This window comes from Perca fluviatilis, chromosome 23 (genome assembly GCF_010015445.1).
Source record: "Perca fluviatilis chromosome 23, GENO_Pfluv_1.0, whole genome shotgun sequence".
Classification (NCBI taxonomy): Eukaryota; Metazoa; Chordata; class Actinopteri; order Perciformes; family Percidae; genus Perca; species Perca fluviatilis.
In genome coordinates, this window is record NC_053134.1 from 10,487,265 (window position 1) to 10,509,914 (window position 22,650).

The 22,650-nt window shown below is 40.1% G+C and overlaps 1 protein-coding gene and 1 long non-coding RNA gene across 7 annotated transcripts in view; one reads left to right on the plus strand and one right to left on the minus strand.

Moving 5' to 3' along the window:
- The window catches only part of anks1b (ankyrin repeat and sterile alpha motif domain containing 1B), a 233,761-nt gene that overhangs the window by 198,788 nt on the left and 12,323 nt on the right, over window positions 1-22,650 (plus strand). For all 6 annotated transcript variants that reach the window (XM_039791996.1, XM_039791997.1, XM_039791998.1 and 3 more), the window contains 4 exons: window positions 13,944-14,051; window positions 15,528-15,731; window positions 17,883-18,008; window positions 21,527-21,598. In XM_039791996.1, coding sequence (XP_039647930.1) covers window positions 13,944-14,051; window positions 15,528-15,731; window positions 17,883-18,008; window positions 21,527-21,598 — 510 coding nt within the window. The remainder of the gene's footprint in view (window positions 1-13,943; window positions 14,052-15,527; window positions 15,732-17,882; window positions 18,009-21,526; window positions 21,599-22,650) is intronic.
- The window catches only part of LOC120553506, a 28,107-nt gene continuing 27,923 nt past the window's right edge, over window positions 22,467-22,650 (minus strand). Inside the window, exon 3 of the long non-coding RNA XR_005638174.1 lies at window positions 22,467-22,551. This is a non-coding gene — a long non-coding RNA (uncharacterized LOC120553506). The remainder of the gene's footprint in view (window positions 22,552-22,650) is intronic.

The window sequence follows — 22,650 nt, forward strand, 5'->3', positions numbered from 1 at the left end:
TTTACTCAATGACAGATTTATGAATTTTCACAACAAAAAGGCGTCTACATGTTTTACGGCTGTCACACACGTATTACACTATCTTCAGACGTGTCCGATATGTTCAAATGTGCGAGGATATTGTACAGTACACGGACAGTATGTGTGAAAGGGAGTGAGTAGTAGCTTTACGTGTGGGTGGATTTGCCTCAGGACTGCAGTGTACTTCACCGGCCCAGCCTGCCGATATTGCTCTCCTGCAGCCTTATTTGGCATTTGCACTTCCCGTTGTAGCGCTCACCGTGCTGGAGATAGTGTGGGAGGTATCAGGAGATAATGTGTGTGACCCCCCCACTGATTTCCCTTTATTTCTCTTTAATGTTATGGTAAGTAAAAGCAGTAGGCTGATGAGATTTGTTACATTTTTATCCAAAATGATGAATTATCAGCTTTGCTGTAGGTGTTAATCAAATCTAAAGCTTCTGTCTTCCTTTCAATAATAGATAATATTAACTCTTAATTCCAAAATCTAAATTCTGTTGGACTTGAGAATGTTTTTACCAACTCATTTCCCTTCCTTCCCTTATAAGTTCTGTTGGATTTGATTGACAGGCATCACTCAAGTCCATTTAGTGTTTGTGTCGAGCTTTCTATCATATAACATTGTCTTTGTCCGCTGTTTCCAAGGTAAACGAAAAACTTTGAAGCTCAACTTTTGAGCCAACATGGATTAAAAATCCTTAAAGTACTTTGAAAAAATGGACATTTTAACATTACAATTTCACAACAATTTTATGACAACTGGGCAAACTTGCGATGAAGATCTTATAACATGATCAAAAAACTCCGGAATAGCTACTAAATTTACCTCGAGATGATGAAGTTGAGTGCATTTGTAAATTCTCACATTTACACATTTAGTTACCTAATTAAAATCCATAGTATAGTTTTTAGCGTTTCTCAGAGAGGAGGCAATAAGGAGGAGTCATGCACTATCTTTGGTTTTTCTCCTACTGGATCTCATACGTAGACTTGTAAAAGACAGAAATAGACAGAATGACGTCGAGCTTCGTGGGTTGGATTTCATTTATGTGACACTTGCAGTGACACGCATATGAATATATACTCTTATACATAAACACATTCACATGTTTAATGTAATGCACCAAACATGTACACACACAAGCACTGGTGTGAGTGTCCTGTGGTCAGTTGATCGATTTTTCAAGAGGATACGTAAGTGAGTAAGGTTTCAAACAGGTTTCCAGATGAGGATATTGGGTATTTTCTGCCAAATGTCTAAACTTGTCTGCATCTGTAGGTGAATAGAAAAATGTGACACCCTGCGCAATGGACTAATAACATAGAGTTGCAAATCGGAAGGCCTTTTTTTGTCTGAAAGCATTCCTGAAGTAAAAGTCTCATTCATTTTCTACCACCACAATGTTAGGTGACAAACTTACAAGGCTTGGATAGGCATCAAACTGTAGAATGCTCCAAATAATAATAAAAAAAAAAACCTCTCCTGGTTGAATCATCAATACAAAAGATGAGCAACTGCGTCAGAGAATATGTGGTTCTTTGATAAAATATCAAAGGTACGACAGGCTTGTGTACATAGAAACGTAAGGAGAGAAGTTGGACAACGATTCCGAGTGAGCATTTTGTTGGGAGAAGGGTTCATTTAGGATGAATTTATCAACTATCGTCAGGTGTTTTGTGCCAAATTGCAGCATGATGCATCATGTGTTTGATTCGTGTCTGTAGTTGGCTTCTTCTCTATAGCAACAGTGGCTAAGGCTAATGGGCATTGTATTTAGAGCTTATGTGCGTATCACACTGACTCATACTTAATGCTCACATGAGGGTAATGGATTAAGATGAGGGAAAGGATATAATTAGAGAAATAGTTTGGCATTTTGGGAAATACGCTTATTCATTTTCTTGCCAAGAGTTAGATGAAAAGATTGATACCACTCTCATGTCTCTACAGCCAGCAGCCAGTTAACGTATCTTAGCACAAAGACTGGAAATGGGGAAACAGCTAATTGTCCTATTCTTTCAAAACAAAACGTTGTAATGGGAATTAACAGTGGGGTAAATGAAGACATTGTAACGATGATACTATTGTTGAACTGTCTCAACTCATGCTGCATACAAACAAATACATTTACACTCCTTGTGAACCAGCACAAGCTTGTCTCTGTATGGGCCCAGCGTCTCCATAGTGACGAGATGGAGAGGAGGAGGAGGAAAAGGGGGGAATGTAAACTGGGTAGGAAGAGAGCGAGTGCAGGGAGAGGGAGTGTGTGTAGAGAGAGAGAGAAAAAAAAAAAAAAGAGAGAGAGAGAGAGAGAGAGAGAGAGAGAGACCGTTCAGGCAGAGACATGTAGGAGATGTAGTCTGGCTGCCGCAAGCTGAAGAAAGAGGAGGAGTTGGTGAGCGCTGGAAATCTGCAGAGTGCGAGTGAGAGAAAGGGAGACAAAAGCTGGTGGTGAGAAGGCGAGGAGTAAAGCTAGGAAAGCCTGGCTGAAGACGGAAGAGAAGGAGAAGAGAAGGAAGACACACTTGTCTTGGACTGCACGAAAGCAACAGCGAAGAAGAAGAGAAGAGTGCGAGAAAAGAAAACACAGAAGGAGACAGAGGAGCGCAAACTGAAGACAACTCTACAACCTTTCATTTGGAATAAGTCCAGTCTTGAGGAGAGGTGGGTAACCGTGCTGATAGCCAAGACAGGGAATGAATTATGAAGAAACTGAGGGATTTCTGTTAAAAGCAAGAAAAGAGAAAGAAGGGACACGATGCAACAGACGAGGGACCTTTTGTTCTCTGCTTGCTGATTTATTTATACATCTTTCATGCATAGCGAGGCTGAGGTGATTAAAACATACGGAACGCTTCCATGGCGCTCAATCAACACTGCTGACTAGGCTGATTTATTGGCTGCGTGTTTGTACCGGAGTTAGAGATAAATGTTTTTGTGCATCTAGTGTGTAGGAGTCTGCCCTTGAGCCACCTGAGCGAATGAGCTTAGTGTTGAAGCAAAGAAGTATCCATTGTGCTTTGATAAAACTTAAGTTTATTATTCCACAAGTATCATAACACGAAAGCAAGTTATGCCTCTTATTTTTGTCTCTTCTCTGTGAATTCCAATACTTAATAATAATAATAATAATAATAATGCATTTTATTTATATATAGCTTTTAACAACACTCAAAGACACTTTACAGAGTATTTAAAAAGAAATCCACATTCTTAAAAATTCCCACACTAAAATACACACAGATTAATCATACATTAAAAGCAGCTATAAAAATGTGATTTGAACATGGACAGGTTGGTGCAGTCGGATGTGTTTGGTGAGAGAGTTCCAGAGGGAGGGGGCAGCTATAGAAAAGGCTGTGTGGCCCCAGCTGCGGCGCTTGGTTCTGAGTGGTGGAGACAGACATCATTTCAATCATATTACCTTTCTCAGCTGCATTAGAGTTATTTAGACGTAAGTACTTATCTTGACATTGTGTACTAGGTATATTTTTGGTTTTCTTGAACATAAACTCAATTCCTGCCAGAATTTGGACCAGGTTCTCATATACATGTTACAAGACTTTCAAAAAAAAAGCAAGTTAAATCCCAGATCAGATTTCAGCAATTATTTTTTGTAGTTTCAGATTGAGTCTAGTGAAGCAGAGAAAAATAGCAAAACGCTGTAACTACTACAGTTAAACCCACTCAAATCCAAATGCCTCCCTAATTTGTGTTCTAGCCTCATTTGCATGCACTAGCATACTCTTAGAAGATGTTGAGAGCAGTGAAATCTGGGACGAGACCCAGAAAGAATATAGTTGCTAAAGAGAGGGAGGTTGCTTGGTTTGGTTTGTTGTTGGTTTGTAAAACTACATATTTAAGTGATAAATAATCATGTGTGAGGGGAACTGCAAACATGTTTTGGCACCAGGAAGGCTTATCCACTGTCATATGATGACTCTTTTCAGGTTTTTAATCTCCGTTACTTTTTCTATACCTACTTTTTGTTCAAAGAATTTGGTAACCGCAGTGATTACCATATTATGTTACCTCCACATCTGTTGAAAGCTTCCTCACTTTGCCTTAAGTTGTCCTAAATCCACTGGAAACCAAGAGTCAAACAGGGGAGATAAGTTCATATTTTCTAGCCTGTTTGGACTTGAATTCCAACAAAGATGATGGGAAACAAGGCAGCAGTCATAGTGCGAGACTTAACGGGGAGTAAGTGAGGACCTTGCGGGAGATAAATGGAGGGAAAGAATGAGACAGGTCCCAGCAGGAGGATGGAAAGAGAAATGTTTGTCTTCTCCCAACTATTAAAGAGTAGCCCGGACAGACAGATTGAACCAGCAATCCTGCCAGATGCTTTTTACCTCAGACTCCGGTTGATCAATCATAATCCTGCCTCCCGTTCATCGAATCGTCACCACGGCGAGTCACAGCAATAGATTCTTCTTCAGTGACCGACATTAGTCAGTAGGCAGCGCAGAGAAACCACAGCTAGATGGATGACGCAGAGAGACATTCCACAGACAAAGGCTTTTAACATACAGTAACTGGAGTATTGATGCCATGGGTTTAAATTCTCAAATATCAGTTTAGTTATGCTACCAGTATTTTCAGGAAAACAAATGGTTTTATTCTATTTTGTTAACTTTACCGCATTCACAGCGTTAACACTTCTATTTCACATCCTTCAGTCATTTACATTAGTAGGGAAGAGTTTATTTGGGCACTGAACCGGGTCCCAAAACAGGACCACAGACCGTAAATCAGCCGATGGTTGTTTTACCCAAAACTTTTGGCGACCTCAGCAGGTTAAGTAAGGTGGCCGAGGCTTAAAGTTTTACAATTGCTGTCTATATGTTCTTACGCATGCATGTATAAACATTAGAGTGACATCTTGAATAAACTCAAAGCAAGGACATAGCATCTTGCTTTGGTCTATCTATAGTACCACAGCTTTGTCCACACTATTAGCCACTTGTAATGTTTGGCTACAGTTACAGAATTATTGACATATCTGAAACAGATCAGGAGCTCTTTGTAACCCAAAACGTAGCCTTGTTAAGTATTTACTAAGTGGAGATTTATGCGTCACTAAATTAAAATAGGTTGCACCACTCAAATAAGTTTTTATGTAGAGATAAATCGTAACGGTTACACCCAACAATGACCAGGTGGAACTGTGCGGTACTGTAGGCTAACTGACAGTTAGCCTAGATAACGTTGGCTAGATCATATATGACCGGTTTAGAATGAAGAATTAGAGAGGTTCTGTGAAATATGGTCGACTGAAGACTTGATCAAAATACTGTTTCATGCCAATGTAAACTGTGATTTCAAATAACATTTCACAAAAATAATCACAACATACCTCAAATTACAATATGATATGCTAATAACGTTAGCCTTAAAGACTGTCTGTTAGGGTTGATATAATCAGATAATATCAACTATTATCTCTCAAACACACATTTCTCCATTTATGTATATGTAAATAAAACAACAGATGACCTACATTTACAAAAGGATTGTCCGTTTAATATATTATTTGCCCCTCTAAAACTCATTTTTGCTACAGCTTGTGATGCTACAATCACTTTGTTTAATTAGTTAATAGTTTTTGATTGGACATCGCTACAAACCAATTTACACATTACTTAAGTTTTAATTGTTCATCCCAACATAGTAAATTACTAGCCAACTATCTAGTTGAAAGTAACTACAGTAGTAGTTATGAAAAATGTAGATAAGACTTTACACACAACCTTAGTAATGAATTTATAAATTGCTGGTGCAACACAATCCATTTTTTTGTCTAAAGTTTAAACAGCAGATAAACATGTAGTAGCAGATTTTTTTAGATTGGACACAGATGCTCCTTTGCTGTAAATTGTGGTGCAATTCTGATCACTAATGTAAATATCAGACGGAAATTGGCACATAAAACACAACTGGCTACTCCTCCTTTACTTGTATTCGCTGTTAGAAACAAGCACTGGCACCAATATTCAACTGTTCCTCTTTTCATTTTAAAGTTTTCCCACCACACTGGGAGTCATGAAGTCGTTACACAGCATGATCCCTCCCAAAGCTGTGTCTCAGCAGAGAGTTCACAGATGCACATATGGCTGCAAAAAAGCATCCTATTAACCTGATATTATATCTGTATCATTTTTTTCCACCCAAATGTGCATGTGCCAGTATGTTCCTCACCTCTGACCGGGAGCAGCTGTTGTATGTGTGAACCCTACTACAGTATACCTCTGACGTTCAAAGTAACAAACAACATAAACATGACTCCACTGGGCACTTTCTCCCTTTGCATTATCAACCTTAACTGTGTTATGTCATGTGGATATGCATGTCACACAAGCTGCATGGGTCACACACACAAGGTTGTATACACATGATTGACAAAAGGCATTTACTTACAACCACATTCAACCATCAGGAGCTAAAGTAAAAGTGTAAAATGAAGCCTAAGTGATCAAGGAATTAGATTTTTAATTTCTCTTGTCTTATCGATCTGTAAAAATGTTTAACAATGTGAACATAAATCCATTCGCTAGTTATAACTCATTGCCATTTTCGTTAATGTGTAATGAAATCTAAATCTCTCTCTACATTTTTAGCACACTAAACACTTACATTTTTACAGTTTGAAAAGGCCGAAGGTGAATAAACTCCTTGAAGAACCCACACCCAGATAGTATTGTACTCATAAACAAACACACACACACACGTTCATGGAGGTTCACACACACACACCAGTGCCTTAGGAGAGCTTGTGCTCCTCTGCAGTGTGAAAATTGGTTACTTGGGGCTTTGAAGTATTTATTAACCTAGAAAAATATCATACACCATTTCCTCTCTTATCATATTGGCAATTCAATTCATGAGCTCCTCTGTGTGTGGCAAATAGTGTGTGTGTGTGTGTGTGTGTGTGCGTGTGCGTGCGCACGTGCATGCGTGCGTGTATGCGTGTGTGTGTGAAGAAGTAGAAGTAAAGCTTTGAGAGATCTTATTTCAACACACACGCAGCCTGTGCTTCCACAGCCTGTGCTTCATAGTTATAGTTCTCTTGCTAATGGAGATATATCTGTCTCCATGTAGGCGGCCCGCTCTCATTGGCTGCTTGTTCTGTCTACACTGAAACAAGCCTTCCTATTGGTCCCTGTTGGACATAATATTCAACACATCACCCTTTGCGGCAACTTCCCTCTGCTCTCCGGTTGCTAGGCAACCAGTGGTCTCAGTGCCCCCCCCATCCCCCCCACCCTGTGTGTGTGCGTTTATTTATATGGCTGTATGTTGGACTGGCTATGGTTCCAAGATGAAGCTAAAACCTGGACTTCACTGTTGATGATCCTAGCCTAGCTCACAGTTGCTTGCTTTCTGAAGGTTGTGTGTGTGTGTGTGTGTGTGTGTGTGTGTGTGTGGGGGGTCTATTGAGAGTACAGGCAAATCGATACTCATCCTTCCATCAGAAAAGCTGAGGGATGAAGTGATGAGGAAGGACCCGGAGGAAGGTGGCTGGCTGTGATTAAGTATTCAGGGTTAGAAAATGTCGATAATAATCGGGGAGAAAAATGATCCAAGCATTGTTGCTGTAAATGTCTCTGCTTTCACACTCAGTGTGTGCACATTATCCACATTACATCAATGTTTTTCTATTGATTGCAAGATGGAAGCTAGTTTCTTTTATATCCCATATTAGCCAACAGATTTAGTACCACAGCCCTGGCATGTTTATCTGCTTATGTTTATTCTCAAATTTAGTTCTTGCCCAAAGCCGCATCATATGACTGTAGTAATTATACATCTCAACCAGGGCTGTTTGACTCCCAATTCCAAAAACAAACAAGACACAACGTGTTAATTACTGAGCTTTAGAGGTGGTGGTAGGCAGATTATGTTACCTTCGGACAGAGTCAGGTTAGCGGTTTCCAGTCTGTATGCCAAGCTCAGCAAACCGGCTGCTACTGTAGCTCCAGGTACATATCAGGGTGGTATCAATCTTTTCATCTAACTCTTAACAAAAAATAGAAAAAGCGTAGAGGGCTAATCCTTTTTCAGTGTATTTTTGTTTTGACAAGAAACGGTCAGATTTGAGATATTTAGTCTAAAAATATCAGAATCAGCCTTTAAGCACCTAATTTCTTCGAAATATTCCACAGGATGTGACCTTCATGTCAGTGGTAGCCACAGCCCTATACTCATCCTCTGAGATGTCACTTAGACAGACCGGGGCTATTTGCTGATCAATAAACCGTTCAATTGGCCTGTAATGTATTCTGACTTGGGCAATTTAAGTAACCTTACGCCAGTGATTCTTTGATTTGGAAAAATCGATGCAGGATTCTTCAAAGGGTTTATGCCTAACCCCACATTTAGCAGACAACGCCTGGGGGATTCAGGGGCCTGTTGATATCACAGAGGTCACAACCTCTTTGTCTGCAAGGGAGAGGTGGTTGGTCATATTGACATGAGCATGGAGAAGGTAGATACACATACAGCGAAAGCTAACAAATAAAGATGGACCAATCACATGCAGTTGCCAAGGCTGAAGAGAAGAAGCTCTTTAATGTGCAACTGCACAGCCTCTTCTTTTATTAGGCCAAATCACTGACACTCTGACACTATTTATTCTTCTTTTAGCCTATCTTTCTTTCATCTGGATATAGTGAAAGGGGGGTGAAAGTAAGGACAAAGTGGGAGAGGCTGGAGCCGATGATGAGAGGTAATTTGAGGTCAAGGGAATCAGAATATGGACAGAGAGTGAAAAGGGATATGAGGCAGATGAAGGGGATATTTAGGCAAGTCAATGTAGATTAAACAGGAGCAGAGAGACTGATGAAAGCATTTTCAGTCCCTTCCTTCTCTATCATTAAAACTACGTGCTAGCTTGAGCACAGACAGTGACTGGACTGTTGGTTCCCTCACTGGGTTTCATGCTCCAGTGAGCCGACCAGCTTCCAACCTCCCCTCCAGTAGAAAATGGAGAAAAGGCTTTTTGTCTCCAGTGTCCTGAATGGGAGAGGTCGTTGTTAATGTCCTCAATCACTTATGCTTACCACTTATCCCTTATTGTTGCTCTGGTTTCCTTGCAAAATATGTCTTTTTGTCGCAGCTGTTGTCATTATTCTGTGGTCTCTGTTGTGTTTAAAGAGGTGAGTGTTTTCTTAGGATTTTCTTGGAAGTTTATACAAGTTCAGTATCTTGAAAGAGGGCTAAATAATCTCAATAATACTGGGACTTTTATGACTTGTTGCTAAATTGAATAACTTGAAGGTGGAACAGTTTACATCCATACACAAATATTTGAATTGTCAGGAATCAGATTATTTTTTTAATTCTTGTAGTAAAGTGACAGCAGGCTACAGAGAGGAGATGGCTGTGAGAAAGCACAGCTCCCTTTCCCGTATGTGTGGCAGCTAATCTGTTAATCAAGCCCGTTCAATCTGGGCTAACAGGACTGTTAACAGGATTAGTGCATTGATCGAGACACACACATAAGACACAAACATAGCAGCCCAGCCAGATACTAGAGGCAAACAGCGTCCCAAATCACTTCATACTACGGTAATAAAATCAAGACCAGAGGGTAAGTAACCCTCATCTATGACACCACTGTTACAACGCAAAGAGAGAGAGGGGTAGAGAGACATGGGCAGGGAAAGAATGAGATCATTTCAACTCCATGAGCTCTCTAAATTGATTTGAATAGAGTTGAGCTTAAATAAATGAGTGGTTAGTGCGATAGCAATGGATAGAAAGAGAGGAAAGCAGTGCAGAGTGGTGTATGGTGTGGTAGCTCCACACTTCTCCTGTCAGTATATGCAGCTGCTATGGATATAATGGGGTGATTCTGCTGTCAAGCATCACAGAGAGAGTGAGAGCGTAAGTCTGTGTTTTAACAATAATGGCCGGGTTGCATTCAAATTCTCATCCATTTAGGGATAAAAATATAATCTTCTACCCTAGGTAGAAAACAGAAACAGCTGTTTTTGTGTGTGTGTGTGTGTGTGTGTGTGTGTGTGTGTGTGTGTGTGTGTGTGTGTGCATCCACGTGCATACAGATATATATATATATTGGATGTGTGTGTATGGGTGACTGCTGCGGCTCTGTGTTGCCATGGTGACAGTTAAACTTCAGGATGAGGTTGAGCCTTCTACTGTAGTTGAAGTAGATGCTGTTGCATAAGACAGGAGTGTAACACAGATACACACAGAGATGTGCACCATGCAAGGCAATGGCTTTTCTCTCTCTGGAGTACTGTATGTGTGTATTTGTATGTGATGAAACAGCAGCATGAGGACTGGTGTCACGCGATAGCCCCTCAGGAGACAGGGAAGCAAGAGAATGAATATTTAATAACCTTTACTACAGTACCCAGGTCATTTTGTACTGTAAGTCTTTAAAAACCTATATTACTTATAACAAGTCAAATAAATTAATCTCAAGACAAAAATAGCTTAGAATCTAATTTTACTATTTTAAGGACATCAAGTGTAATTTTCTTTTCACCAGTGGAGCAATAACATATTTTCATTAGGGCTGCAACTTGTTTTCAATATGAATTTATCTGCAGATTATTTTATCAGCAAATCCATTAATCATTTGGTTTTTAAAATGTCAGAAAATAGTCCAACTGCACATCACAACTCCCTTAAACCCAAGGTGATGTGATCAAATTCTTGTTTTGTCAGACCTACAGTCAAAAACAGAAAGATATTCAGTTTACTATCACAAAAGACAAAGAAAAGCAGCAAATTGTCACAATTAAGACGCTAGAACTACAAAATGTTTGGCACTCTTTTTTTAATAATGTCTTGATCAGTCAATTATAAAAATGGCAAATTCATTTTCTATCAAATAATTTATTGATTGACTTATCGTTTCAGCTCAAATTTCTTGGTCAGAACCAATTAAATGCCTCCTTGCCCCGCTGCGCGTACTCTACCCCTCCCATGTACAAGCCTGAGCTAAAAAACTGTAGTCATGTTTGTTTTAAACATTCGGTGTCTGCTTACCGGTGAATGAGACCTGAAGTAAAATTGCGGCCCTTTCTCTGCTCTGAAGCAGCGACGCAGCGGTGCTCTTGCACATCTGTGTGGGGGTCGGAGCCCCGAGGGCACGTGGAGGAGTTAGACGGAGCCCCGAGGAGATCTTGCTAGTTTTTCAACATTACCAACCCTGCCTTTAAATCAAGTGCAATTTTCTTTTTACTGGTGGAGTGATACAACACCACCACATTCTCATTTCATGAAAGAGGAAGCCTTCATTTTCAAAAGTTAAAAGCTCAAGAACAAATCATCTGATCTTAATGCGCAAAATTCAGCGAGCCAATGTCATCTTTAGTACAAGAGACCTAAAGAGATGGAGGGAGGCAGAGATGTTGTAGTATGACTGACATTGTTTGTCCATAAAGGATGGTGTGTAAGAGAGAAAGAGACGAGAATGAGCTGTGAGAGAGGAAAAGGACGATAGGAGGGGAAAGATGAGTGAATAAAAATTGGCAAAGGGAGCATGGGGCGGCCATAATACACCAATTAGTTCCACTACCCGCTAGTCCCAGCTCTCCTTTCTGTTTCCCTTTGATCCATCTAATTTTAACAATTAAAATACATTGTTTCCATGCAGGGAAGAACAGTGTAGGGTGTAGTATAACCTGCTAGTAGCTGCTTTGTTTTTTTAACATCCCACTAATCAAAGTGTCTTTTTTTTCTTATTTACTGTATGACAGTAAATAAAATGCATGAAACCTCCAAAGCAAAGAAAACAACAAGAGGAAGTGTTTAGCATTTTTAGTCTTGCTTCATACATTATATATAAGTTGTTTGCATGCCATTTGCATATATACACTATTCATGATGGTTGGGATTGGTTTATTTATGTTCTCTTTGTGTGTTTAGGGTTTATGCACACACACACATAATAAACCAAAGTATGTGCATCCTACACCACTGTTCTTGTTGTTAGTTTGCATTTTTGTTTCTCTAGCAGATGTAGAGCAGTAATTGGTGCAGGAGATGATGAAGTGTGTGTATGTGTGAGTTGCACTGACTCAAAGCAAGACAAGACTGAACCATTGGGCCTCGCATTGAGACTAATGACCACCTTTTGCCCTGAAGACGCACACACACACACACATCCTCTCACACTCGCACATACCTTTATGGAAAGACCTCCAGAGAAAACCCCATAAAACCATCTTGTATCCTAACATATGTATGGGTGCCAAAAGGTGTAAACAACTCTGCAGAAAGCAGCCATGTTCCAGCTCTTCTCTTTAGAAAATCCAGTAACTGGCACAGTCAGTGGATGCCTGGTGACCAGAGAAAGAATGAATGCATTCATTGGAGTCCAAGTGTGTATTTTGTCTCTGTTTGTGGCTGTGTAATGAGCGCCTGGGGAAAATCAATAGACTATTACAAATCTAATATTGTTTAATTTGCATTTCATGGCTGTCAGTGCAAAAACTCTTAGCTGATGTTGGGCATGTTTTATCAGATGGTGCACTTAATAAATAGCCTGAACATCTAACAACACTTTTGGTTTGTGTTGGAATGTGGGGGTATTTATGACTGAAGCCTTACTGAGGCCTAAAGATTAAATATTCAAGGTGTGTGGCTTGTTTTTCAAGTCTCAAGTCATGTCAAGTCGCAAGTTAACAGGTCTCTCTTGAGAACCCTGTGTCTCAATGAGATTACCTGTATAAATAAATGTTAAATTAAAAAATATTTTATTTAAAAAAGACCTAATTTCTGTAACTTAAATCTGACTCATGTCCCAGGTCTATGTTTCAAATTGATCCTGATACGTCGCTGCTTAGGGGAATATTAATGTCTTATTAATTTGACTGAAAGAAAAGAACAGTGTATTAATTTACAGTAGGAGCACCAATTAACTTAATCAGTCTTTCGTGTGTGTGTGTGTGTGTGTGTGTGTGTGTGTGTGTGTGTGTCTCATACAGGATACTTCATACTCTGGTATTCATGTTTTACATTAAAGGCATGGGATACACTCTATGATATTGTTCATGTAACAGCAGCATGAATTGAGCCGTCCAAGCCATTTCGGTTATGTACTAATAATAATGACAAGATGTATGCCCATGCCCAGGGGCATTTTATGTTATTATGCACTCATTAGCACTTCCCTGAGCTCTGGTGTTTTTCTCTGTGAAACTCTTTTCTGAATAGCAGTATTATCCTCCATTTAAGGCTCATGATGATGATAATCTTTTACCTTTTATGCAGTTGGTTTTTTGCAGATAGATGCTGATATAACCTTGTTATTATCCAGTGTGAAAGACTTTGAACTATTACACTCTATAACAGCTGTTTTAAATTATGCAAATGTAAGTGAGTCATCATTTTCTGCCAGCGCCGTGGTTTTTGACCCAGCATTTATTGTGTTGCAGAGAACACAAAAATCTGACTTTTTAACTCCTTCTGTGCCTTATTGTTGAGCTGCAACTAAAGATTTGATTTGATTAATCGTTAAATCAAACAAAAAGTCAAATACTGAAACAATTCCAATAGCCTCAGGTGATGACTTTAAATTGCTTGTTTTGTCCAGAGACTTAAAATAGAGGACGTGGCATCCGTAACTGACAGGTTGGTATGCAGCCCCACCCCTTCCATGCTTTATCGTCAATTTGAATATCATGCTGTATTGAAACAACTGAGACCCTAACACATTATGAAAATGTTTATTGAGGTAATATATCAAGTGAGAAGTAGGGTCATTTTCCCATATACTGTTAAATTTACAATGATATAAAACTGAGAAAAGCAGCAAATCCTCACATTTAAGAAGTTGAAACTAATCGTTGAAGTGCTTCATTAATGATTTCTGTGCACAATATATAAAAACTACCCTGCATGTAATTTTACTTTAACGTCTAATATCTGTGTGTTCATTCAGGTATTGAAGATCGGTCTTATCGGACACAGAAAGCGGATCCTTGCCTCATTGGGGGACCGGCTACACGAAGAAACCCCACAAAAACCTCCGCGGGCCATCTCCCTCAGGGTAAGTGAGTCTCCGTTAGCTGACAGGATGTTATATGAACCATTAAACCCTCAGCCATATCGAAACCAACATGGATTTCAATTATTATGAATTCATCAGACAGAGGAAGAAAGCACTAGTCTCTTTTCCCAGATGGCTGTGTTTCTTCGAGGGAGCTACAGCCTCCCCACTGCGGCTGTTACCACCCAACATATTACCCAAATCTCTCTGGCAGGCACAAAATGGCCGACCCACTACAGTTTCCTCCCTGCTGGCTTGTCCTGGATACTAATCACATGAACTGGCTTTCCCTCTCCCATTGGGGCTATGCTCTAATGTCCTTATAATGGTCTCTTGCTCTTTGTGATGCTGAGCCAAGGGAGGCCCTTTACTTCTGAGAGAACGCTGAATGTGTTGGCATGGTCAATATAGATCCCTTCGTAGAGTTAAAACAGCCTAAACTGTCCACTTTGTCACATGTCCATCTGAGAACTGCAGTTATGTACTGGGCCTTAAAAAAAAAAAGTATAAAAAAAATGTCATCCGGGCAAACACAAAATCTTATTTCCATATTTGTTGGGCCAATAAAATGTCAGAAAATACCGCAAGAAAAACCAAGAGAAAAACAGCAAATTGTCACCTTTGAGAAGCTATAACAGGCATTTATTTGGCATCTCTGCTTGATTCTCGATCAATTAATCAACTAGTTGTTTCAGCCCTAATTTGACCCCATTCCAGAGATGACGTGCCACTGGCTTGTAATTGAAGAAAAGCAAGATGATACTATATATGGCTTAGTAAAATAGTAAAATGAGTTTAACTGGCGTTTTCTTCCAGTGTGTGAGCAGGGAATTGTTTACTCAGCAATGCAGTACAAACAGTGGCTGTCAGCGGAGTGTATTAGGGCAAATGGGGTGAATTGAACAGGAGGAGAATTGACCGGCAAAGTTTTAACACCTCAGCTTCCACAGCCCAGAAATAAATTAAGAAAATCTCCAGAAATAGCCTCTTCTATTTAGACTCTTCTCATATGTAATCAACTGGAAGTGAATAACCTCTCTGGAGAAATAGCTTGACCTTGTAGTGTGTAAGACCATTAAAACATATACAAGTTCTAATTCTTTTGGGAATTTTAGTCTCCACTCAGCTTGGAAAGCCTCTTAAATGAACACAATTTTCCACTCTAAGGATCTAGCCACTTAAAAGTGAAACTCAGCAGGCAAGGCTTCAGTTCATAAGGACGCTCTGGTAGACCAGCTCAAACCTTCTAGTAACAGGACAGAGTCTTTGTCCCTGATTTTACAAAGCACTTTTGGATTCTAGTACTCAGCAGCATGGCAACACTGTAGCTGAAAAATAAAATCTGACAGTGAACAGTGAATGCAATTGCCCTACTTATTGTACTTGCAGCAGTGACATAGCACATTATGAAATGATGAATGAACCCTGTCTTGCTTCGCTCCACTCCTCCAATCCCCTCCCCTCGTTCTGTCCCAGGAGCCCGGTGGGAACCACACTCCTCCCCAGCTCAGTCCGTCGGTGGGCCAGGCAGCGTACACAGCGGGGGTCCCGGGCGGATCTCTGGACGTGCAGCACCTCATCATGCAGGCGGACGCCCGGCGCAGGCAGCGCAGCAATGACAACTACTTCGAGGACGTGCCGCGATCCAAGCTGGAGCGACAGATGGCACAAGTCAGCATGGTGAGGAAGGGAGGACAGGATGAAGGGATGAATGGAAGCAGGGAGTAGGGGAGAGTATTATGAATGGTCATAGTCAGAGATGCAGTTGGCTGACTGAATGCTTAAAGCATAAGTTTGGTAATATTCTGTTTTTTCTTTTTGTCAAACACTCACTAGACCACCACGTGTGTATTAATCTGTAGCTGAAAAATAGCAAACAAACAAACAAATGCACTTTTTCCTACTGTTTCAGTAACGTTTGCTTCAAACTACAGTGCCCAGCTGTTTTAGGAAAAAGAATTTAAAAGATTTACGTCTTTAGTAGTACCAATGGGCCACAGACTGGGTAGGGAGTAACACACTTGGTTGGTTTGGGTCTTCATGGGATTATCGACAGCAAATAATATAGAATAAATCCACATTTATCCTTTAATACAGTTTTTTTAAGTCCTCTCAAGGCTGTAAACCAGATTTCAGTGATATTCAAAGCAATAATAAACTTTTGAGCTTTCAGGCAGTATCACATTTCTAATAAGGACGGTAGAATATAGCTTAATAATAAATGAAGTATCTCAGTAATTAAATGCTGGTCCCTAATAGCTACAAGATGCAAGCCAAGTGTGTTTTATCTGCCTGTTTGCTTGTTGAGAAGATGCCATTAATAATCTGCACCAGGCAGACCATCTGACACCAGTAGCCTTCTCTGGAGTTTAGAGCTCATATACATTTTACAATTAAGGAAACATGAAATGAATGCCTGAAACTTTGTGCAATAAAATGATAAAATATACAAACCACAATGCAGAGTGCAACAAATGCAATCAGGCTTAATTTACTGCTTTATAGTATGAACTAAATGTTTATCTCCAGTAGTCTGTCCCTAATATCAAACATCAAAAGATTTAATAGTTCTGCATAAACAAAACATACTTTTCAGAATAAGCGTCTCAACTTTCCAGCCAATTTTATTCTCATCCAAACGCAAAATTATAATTTTATAACTTCCAATCAGCAACAGCACACACACACACACACACACGCGCAAACATCTGAGGCAGCAGCTGTGTTTTGATTCAGTATGATTAGGGTCTTTTGTGTCTCTGTGTGAATCACAGAGCATATCGACTCCGACTAACACGCACTTACGGTTACCCTGCTGAATCCCTCAAGTGTGTGTGTCTGTGTGTGTCACAATGTATCCCTCTTTCTAGAAACAACACTCTTGAGGTGGCGCTGATGAGTCAGCTTTGCCAGAATAGAAAGATAGCTATTAGAGAAACGAGTAAATATCTTTATTCTGTTTCATTACCCCTTTTCTCTGACTGTCGCCACGTTTCTATGATTGGTTACCTCACAAATATTTCTCCCTCTGGCTCTTCCCTCGCCGTCTGTTCTTTTATTTTATTTTTTATAGAAAACAAAACCCAGGAGAACAACTGCAACACATTATTTGGTCCTTAGCAAACTAAAAATGTTTAGTCACTGAAGATTTCCAGCTGATTCCGTCAGCTGGGTTAAAGTGTTTGGGGAAAAATGTGTAATATGGTTAAGCTGGTGGAGTTTAGCATAGATTTTGCCAATGCCTGTTATCCAACATCTTTGTATCTGATTACAAGATTTCACCTCCACAGTGCCTCACCACTGTTCTGACGGGGATTACACACACAAGCAATCAGATATGGATAGACACATAAACATACAGTCTTTGGCACAAGATGTGTGCACACCTCACAAGAAAATCCTCTGGTTTCATTTACCAAAGAATGAAAGACCATAAAACAGCTTAATTGTTATCCACAGACATTTGAGAGGTATGCAGATAAGATTTAGGTATTTCCTTTGTTTAAAAGTTGAAAGCTTACTTGGTGAAAAAGCGGTGAGTAGCAGCAAAGAGTCCTAAACTAAGCTAAGAATGGGAACATCTAGAAGCCGAGCATTATTCATCAGAGTTTAATTTCCTCTTGGATGTTCTCTGAATCGTGTCCCTTTGAAGGCATGTACATGTTCAGTCAGAAAAGTTGTTCCATTATGAACTTACACATTTATCAGGCCAGCGAGTCATGTCAGCATGGGATACACAGCATGTGTCTCGATGTCACGACCCATTCTGTAATCCTGTGTGATCCTGTTTGTGTCCTAAAAGCTTTTGGTTTTGGCTATTGGTCGTTTCAGGCAGGCGAGTGGTGCGAGCCGATCACGTTGCGTCCGCCCAACGAGGCCACCTCGTCCACTCCGGTGCAGTACTGGCAGCATCACCCCGAGAAGCTCATCTTTCAGTCCTGTGACTACGAAGCCTACGTGAGTCCTACCCCTTCACACTGTGTGTGTGTGTGTGTGTGTGTGTGTGTGTGTGTGTGTGTGTGTGTGCGCGTGTGCGTGCGTGCGTGCGCGTGTGTATTCACAGTTTAAATTTGCAGGGCTGTAACTGACAATTATTTTCATTACCGATAAATCTGCAGATGATTTTCTCTATTCATTGATTGGTTGGCCTATAAAATGTCAGACAATAGTGGCCATTGTCCAAAATCCAACTTGACAACTTACATTTTGTCCAACCAACAACCCAAAAACCAAAAGAGACTTAGTTTCCTATCATAGACAATTTTTTTTTAGCATTTTTGGTAAAAAAACAGTTAATTGATCATTGTCAAAATAGCCATAATATTGTGATTGACTTGTCGATTAATTGCCTAATCATTTCAGCTCTACTTGCATGCTATCAAATCTATCAACACACACCTACAGTAAGGTGATAATATTCAAGATCAATGATCCTCAACTTCACCTTTCAGTCAGTACTGCACTCAGTTATTTTCTGCACTTTGGTAAATTTAGAACTTTGCCAGTTACATAAAAGAATGTTATATATCCACGTTATCATGGATACAGCCTTGCACCTCTGATTGGTTATACTGTATGCTCAAAACCCAGACAATAAGGATTAGCAGTGCAGAAATGCAATTTGAGATGCCATTGGCTCTCAGAAACACGGAGAGTGAATATAATCTGAGAAATGCACCATCTGATTGGCTCGGCAGCACTGTGGTGAAGACATGGAGTAGATGATTAAGTAAGAGAGAGCAGGAGGAGAGGAAAAGGATAGTTTAAGAGGGATCGAAAATTCCAGTTTGAACAAATAAGATGGGGAGATGAGAAATCAAATGTGATCCTCAAATCAAATATGAATGAAATCAAGAAAAGATAAAATAGAGCCTGTGAATAAGAGAGAGGTGTCCCAAGAGTGCATCTTCCCTGAGTCCCTGCGTCTGAAAAATCTCCCCTTATTTGTTTTCTCACCTCAGATTGATAGACACAACATGGAGTGGATCATTAGGCTTCTGACAGATGTACAACTACAGTTTTGGGCGGATGATGGGGAACACACAACGAGTGGGCTTCGGGGGGGTGGGGGGTATGGAGGTGCTTTCATGGAGCCATTTATGACAACATCTCTAAAGCTCGCTGTCCCAGGACAACGGGCTCCAAACGGCTCAGAAAGTCAGATAAATGAGCTAGAGCCAAAACAGAGGGAAAGGCAGATCGCTCACTGTGAATATTGGCAAGCTGGAGGGAGATGGAGAGTGAATAAGAATAAATGAAATAGATAAGACAGTGATGAGAGAGCGAGAGAGAGCAAAGAGAGGAGTGTATTGTGTTTGTGTTAATACAGAAAGAGCCATTGTAAAAAGCCAAAAGAACAGAATAAAGGATGCATCAGCACAGATCACATTTTTTATTCCAGGCTCTAAATAAACAAACCACTCTCCTCCACTTTCAGCACTACCTCAGACGGCACCCTAACTTTATTATGTCAGCTTTACGACCAGAGCTTGAAAATAATATCTGAAGTTATTACAAATCCATTTCCAGTAAAACCCTGCAGAAATTCTAACATCATTACCACGCTCTACATCATTAACAGCCAATGTTATCTCGACAATGAGTCAATGTGCTCTTTTATATGAATCTAAAAGCTTATGTAGACGTATCGAATACACAAAATATTAAGGAATTCTTCCTGGTATTGAATTGCAGCTTGGTTTATGACTAAAAACTAATGACTTTGCCATCAGTCTCGGTTGTGCTTTGTATTTAGGGTGAATTAGCATAAAATAAGCATGCTAACACACTAAACTAACAAGGGAAACATTCTACCTGCTAATCATTTTCACTGTGACCAAGTTACAGTTAGAGTAGACCAAGTATGTCAGCATTTAGTTTAAAGCACCACTGTGCCTTTATACAGCCTCACAGAGCTGCTTGCATGGCTGCAGACTCTTCTTCCTGTTATGTTTCGGACATCTTTGAATTTCATTTGGAACTCATAAAAAGCTTGTGTGTTTGTGTACACCAACAATTGCTGCAACAGAGACACAGTAGACCAGACAGCACTGGTCTTGTCTGCAGCTGTAATACAATTTCTAGGATAACTTCCAGCAACTCTGCCAAAACAGCGATTTAAGATTGTTAGCTTGAGTCAAGACAAATTATTAACCTCATGATACATGACCTCCTTCTGATCCACCAGACTCCCCGACTGGAGTCTCTGCTACATAAAAAGTAACTAATCACGCAAAGCAATTTGTCCAAAAGGTTGTTTTGCCTCCATAAGGAATATATTGCTAATCAAATGTATGATACATCCTGTGAGGTAGATGTATATAATATTTTGGTCCTTCAATCTTGGAGTCATTACCTGTTGAGTCAAACAGATAAAGCTGTAAATATTTCCCTTTTTAATCCACTAAAAGCCCTGTTAGGGGAATAAGATGGAGGATGTCACACCCATTAAGTGCTCTAATTTCGACATAAACATTGTCCCTGTAAAACACTATCACCATTAGTAGCCTCTTTATTAAATCAGATACTACGTGTGCAGAATGTCTGACCACAAAGTCGTGCCAGACAGAAGGATCAGCCAGACTCCGGTGTTTATGTACCGCCAGGAGCCTTTCAAGATGGATGTAATCACTGCTGTGTGTGTGTGTGTGTGTGTGTGTGTGTGTGTGTGTGTGTGTGCAATACTATTTGGGTGTGGGTGCTTCAACGAGTTTATTCACCTTTGGCCTTTTCAAACTGTAAAAATGTAAGTGTTTAGTGTGCTAAAAATGTAGAGAAAGTTTCATCCATAAATGATTCAAAATATTAAAAATAATGGAGTTTATTTGTCACAGAGAAGTACTATACATTAAATGAATACACACATACTTTACATTTTTGTCCATTTATTTCATTAAAAAAACAACAAATAACAAAATAATTTAGCTATATTCAAAAGTCCTCTTCTTTTTTTGGAGGAAGGAACATTGCTGCGAGTGATGCTGGTTAAGGCAGCGGTGTCCGCCTCAGCAAGAATTAGTTTCACATTCTGCTGCAGCATTGCCTGCTGGTCATTTGCCAGGATGGCTCTGACATTTCACCATAATCAAGGGACGAAGCGGGGTCTAAATGTAGGTCGGACACATCTTCATCTGAAGGACACATAGGCTAAGCTTTAGTTTCATTTCAGCATTAACAAAAAACTAAACAAATCATAGCTGAATCAAAGCCCTGCTATTTCAACCACTTCAACACTGTTTGCATTTTTTGTGCAAAAAATGTACTTCAAGCCTCTGAAATGTGACACTGCTGCTGTTACCAAACTTTGGATGTCCACTAGAATTATATTAACTAGACAATAAAGTTGAATAATAGTTTGCTGTGCAGCATGAGTTTGTAAGGTTAGACCCACCACAGTGTCTGGCAGAGATATCTTTGTACACAGCCATAATTCCTCGAGTGTATTCACTAAGTATGATTGTGTGTCTTTTCCACAGTACCTGGGCTCCATGCTGGTGAAGGAGCTGAGAGGGACGGAGTCCACACAAGATGCTTGTGCCAAAATGAGGGTAAAGCACAGCCTAGCACACTTTACACCTACTGTTGCTATTAACAACCATTGCTGAGATCTGGAAACACAGCGGCATTGCTAAAAAGACATCTGAAAGAAGCTACAAAAACAACAAAGAAAAAAAGATGTATTATGTAAATGTTTTCTCCAAAAAAAACAACCTTTTGTGGACCTTTTTAAATCTGGGACACAGTCTCATAGTCTGAGTGCACTCACACTAGAACATAAATTAACTTAAACTATCATGACAGTGGATTAAGTCTATTGAGGGATTTATTTTTAATATCCTTTCCTGGGTGGCTCGATACCCCATGACCCCACTTTCACCTGAAATAATTTCTTCCTCTCACCTTTTGTGTCGTTCTGCTGCTAACTCTCCTTTTCTTCCTTTCCTGTTATCTGTCTCTTGCTATCCACATCTATACTTCCTGCTTCCTCACTCTTTCCATATTTTACTGTAACACTGACTCCCTCTCTCCTCTGGTTCGTATCTCTCTCTCATCCTCAGCTGCTGCAGTGTGAAGATACATTTTAATATTCATGAGCAAAGCTTTCTGTTCCTCTCCCCTCCTCCCTCGTTCCTTCTGTCTCTATATTTATGTTGCCACATCAGAGGGCATCTTTCTTTCTTCTACTTCTCTCCCTCCTCAGTTTGACAAACCTTTGCTGCAAACCAAGGTTGTAATTAAGTGCAATGAGATGCACATCATATCTTTCTGGCTTTTATTACCAAGTGAACATACCTTCCTTCCTTACCCGCTCCCCTCTGTTCCCAGCATCCCTCCTTTCATCTGTCCCTCCATCTTTCTGCTGTGGAGGTAGATGTGGCTGTTTGAATCGCAACTTCACAGCCTCTAGCTGGATATCTGCCAGCGAAGCCAGGCAGCGTTGTCTTTGTCAGCTTTTCTGCACTACCTGATCCTGACAAGGCCGAACCGCAGCAGCAACACACTGTGAGCAGGGAGGAAAGAAACGGAACAAAGAAAAGAAACCGATATGGAAAGGATAGCATAGCAGTGGGTAGATTCGACAAGGGGGAGAAATGAGGAT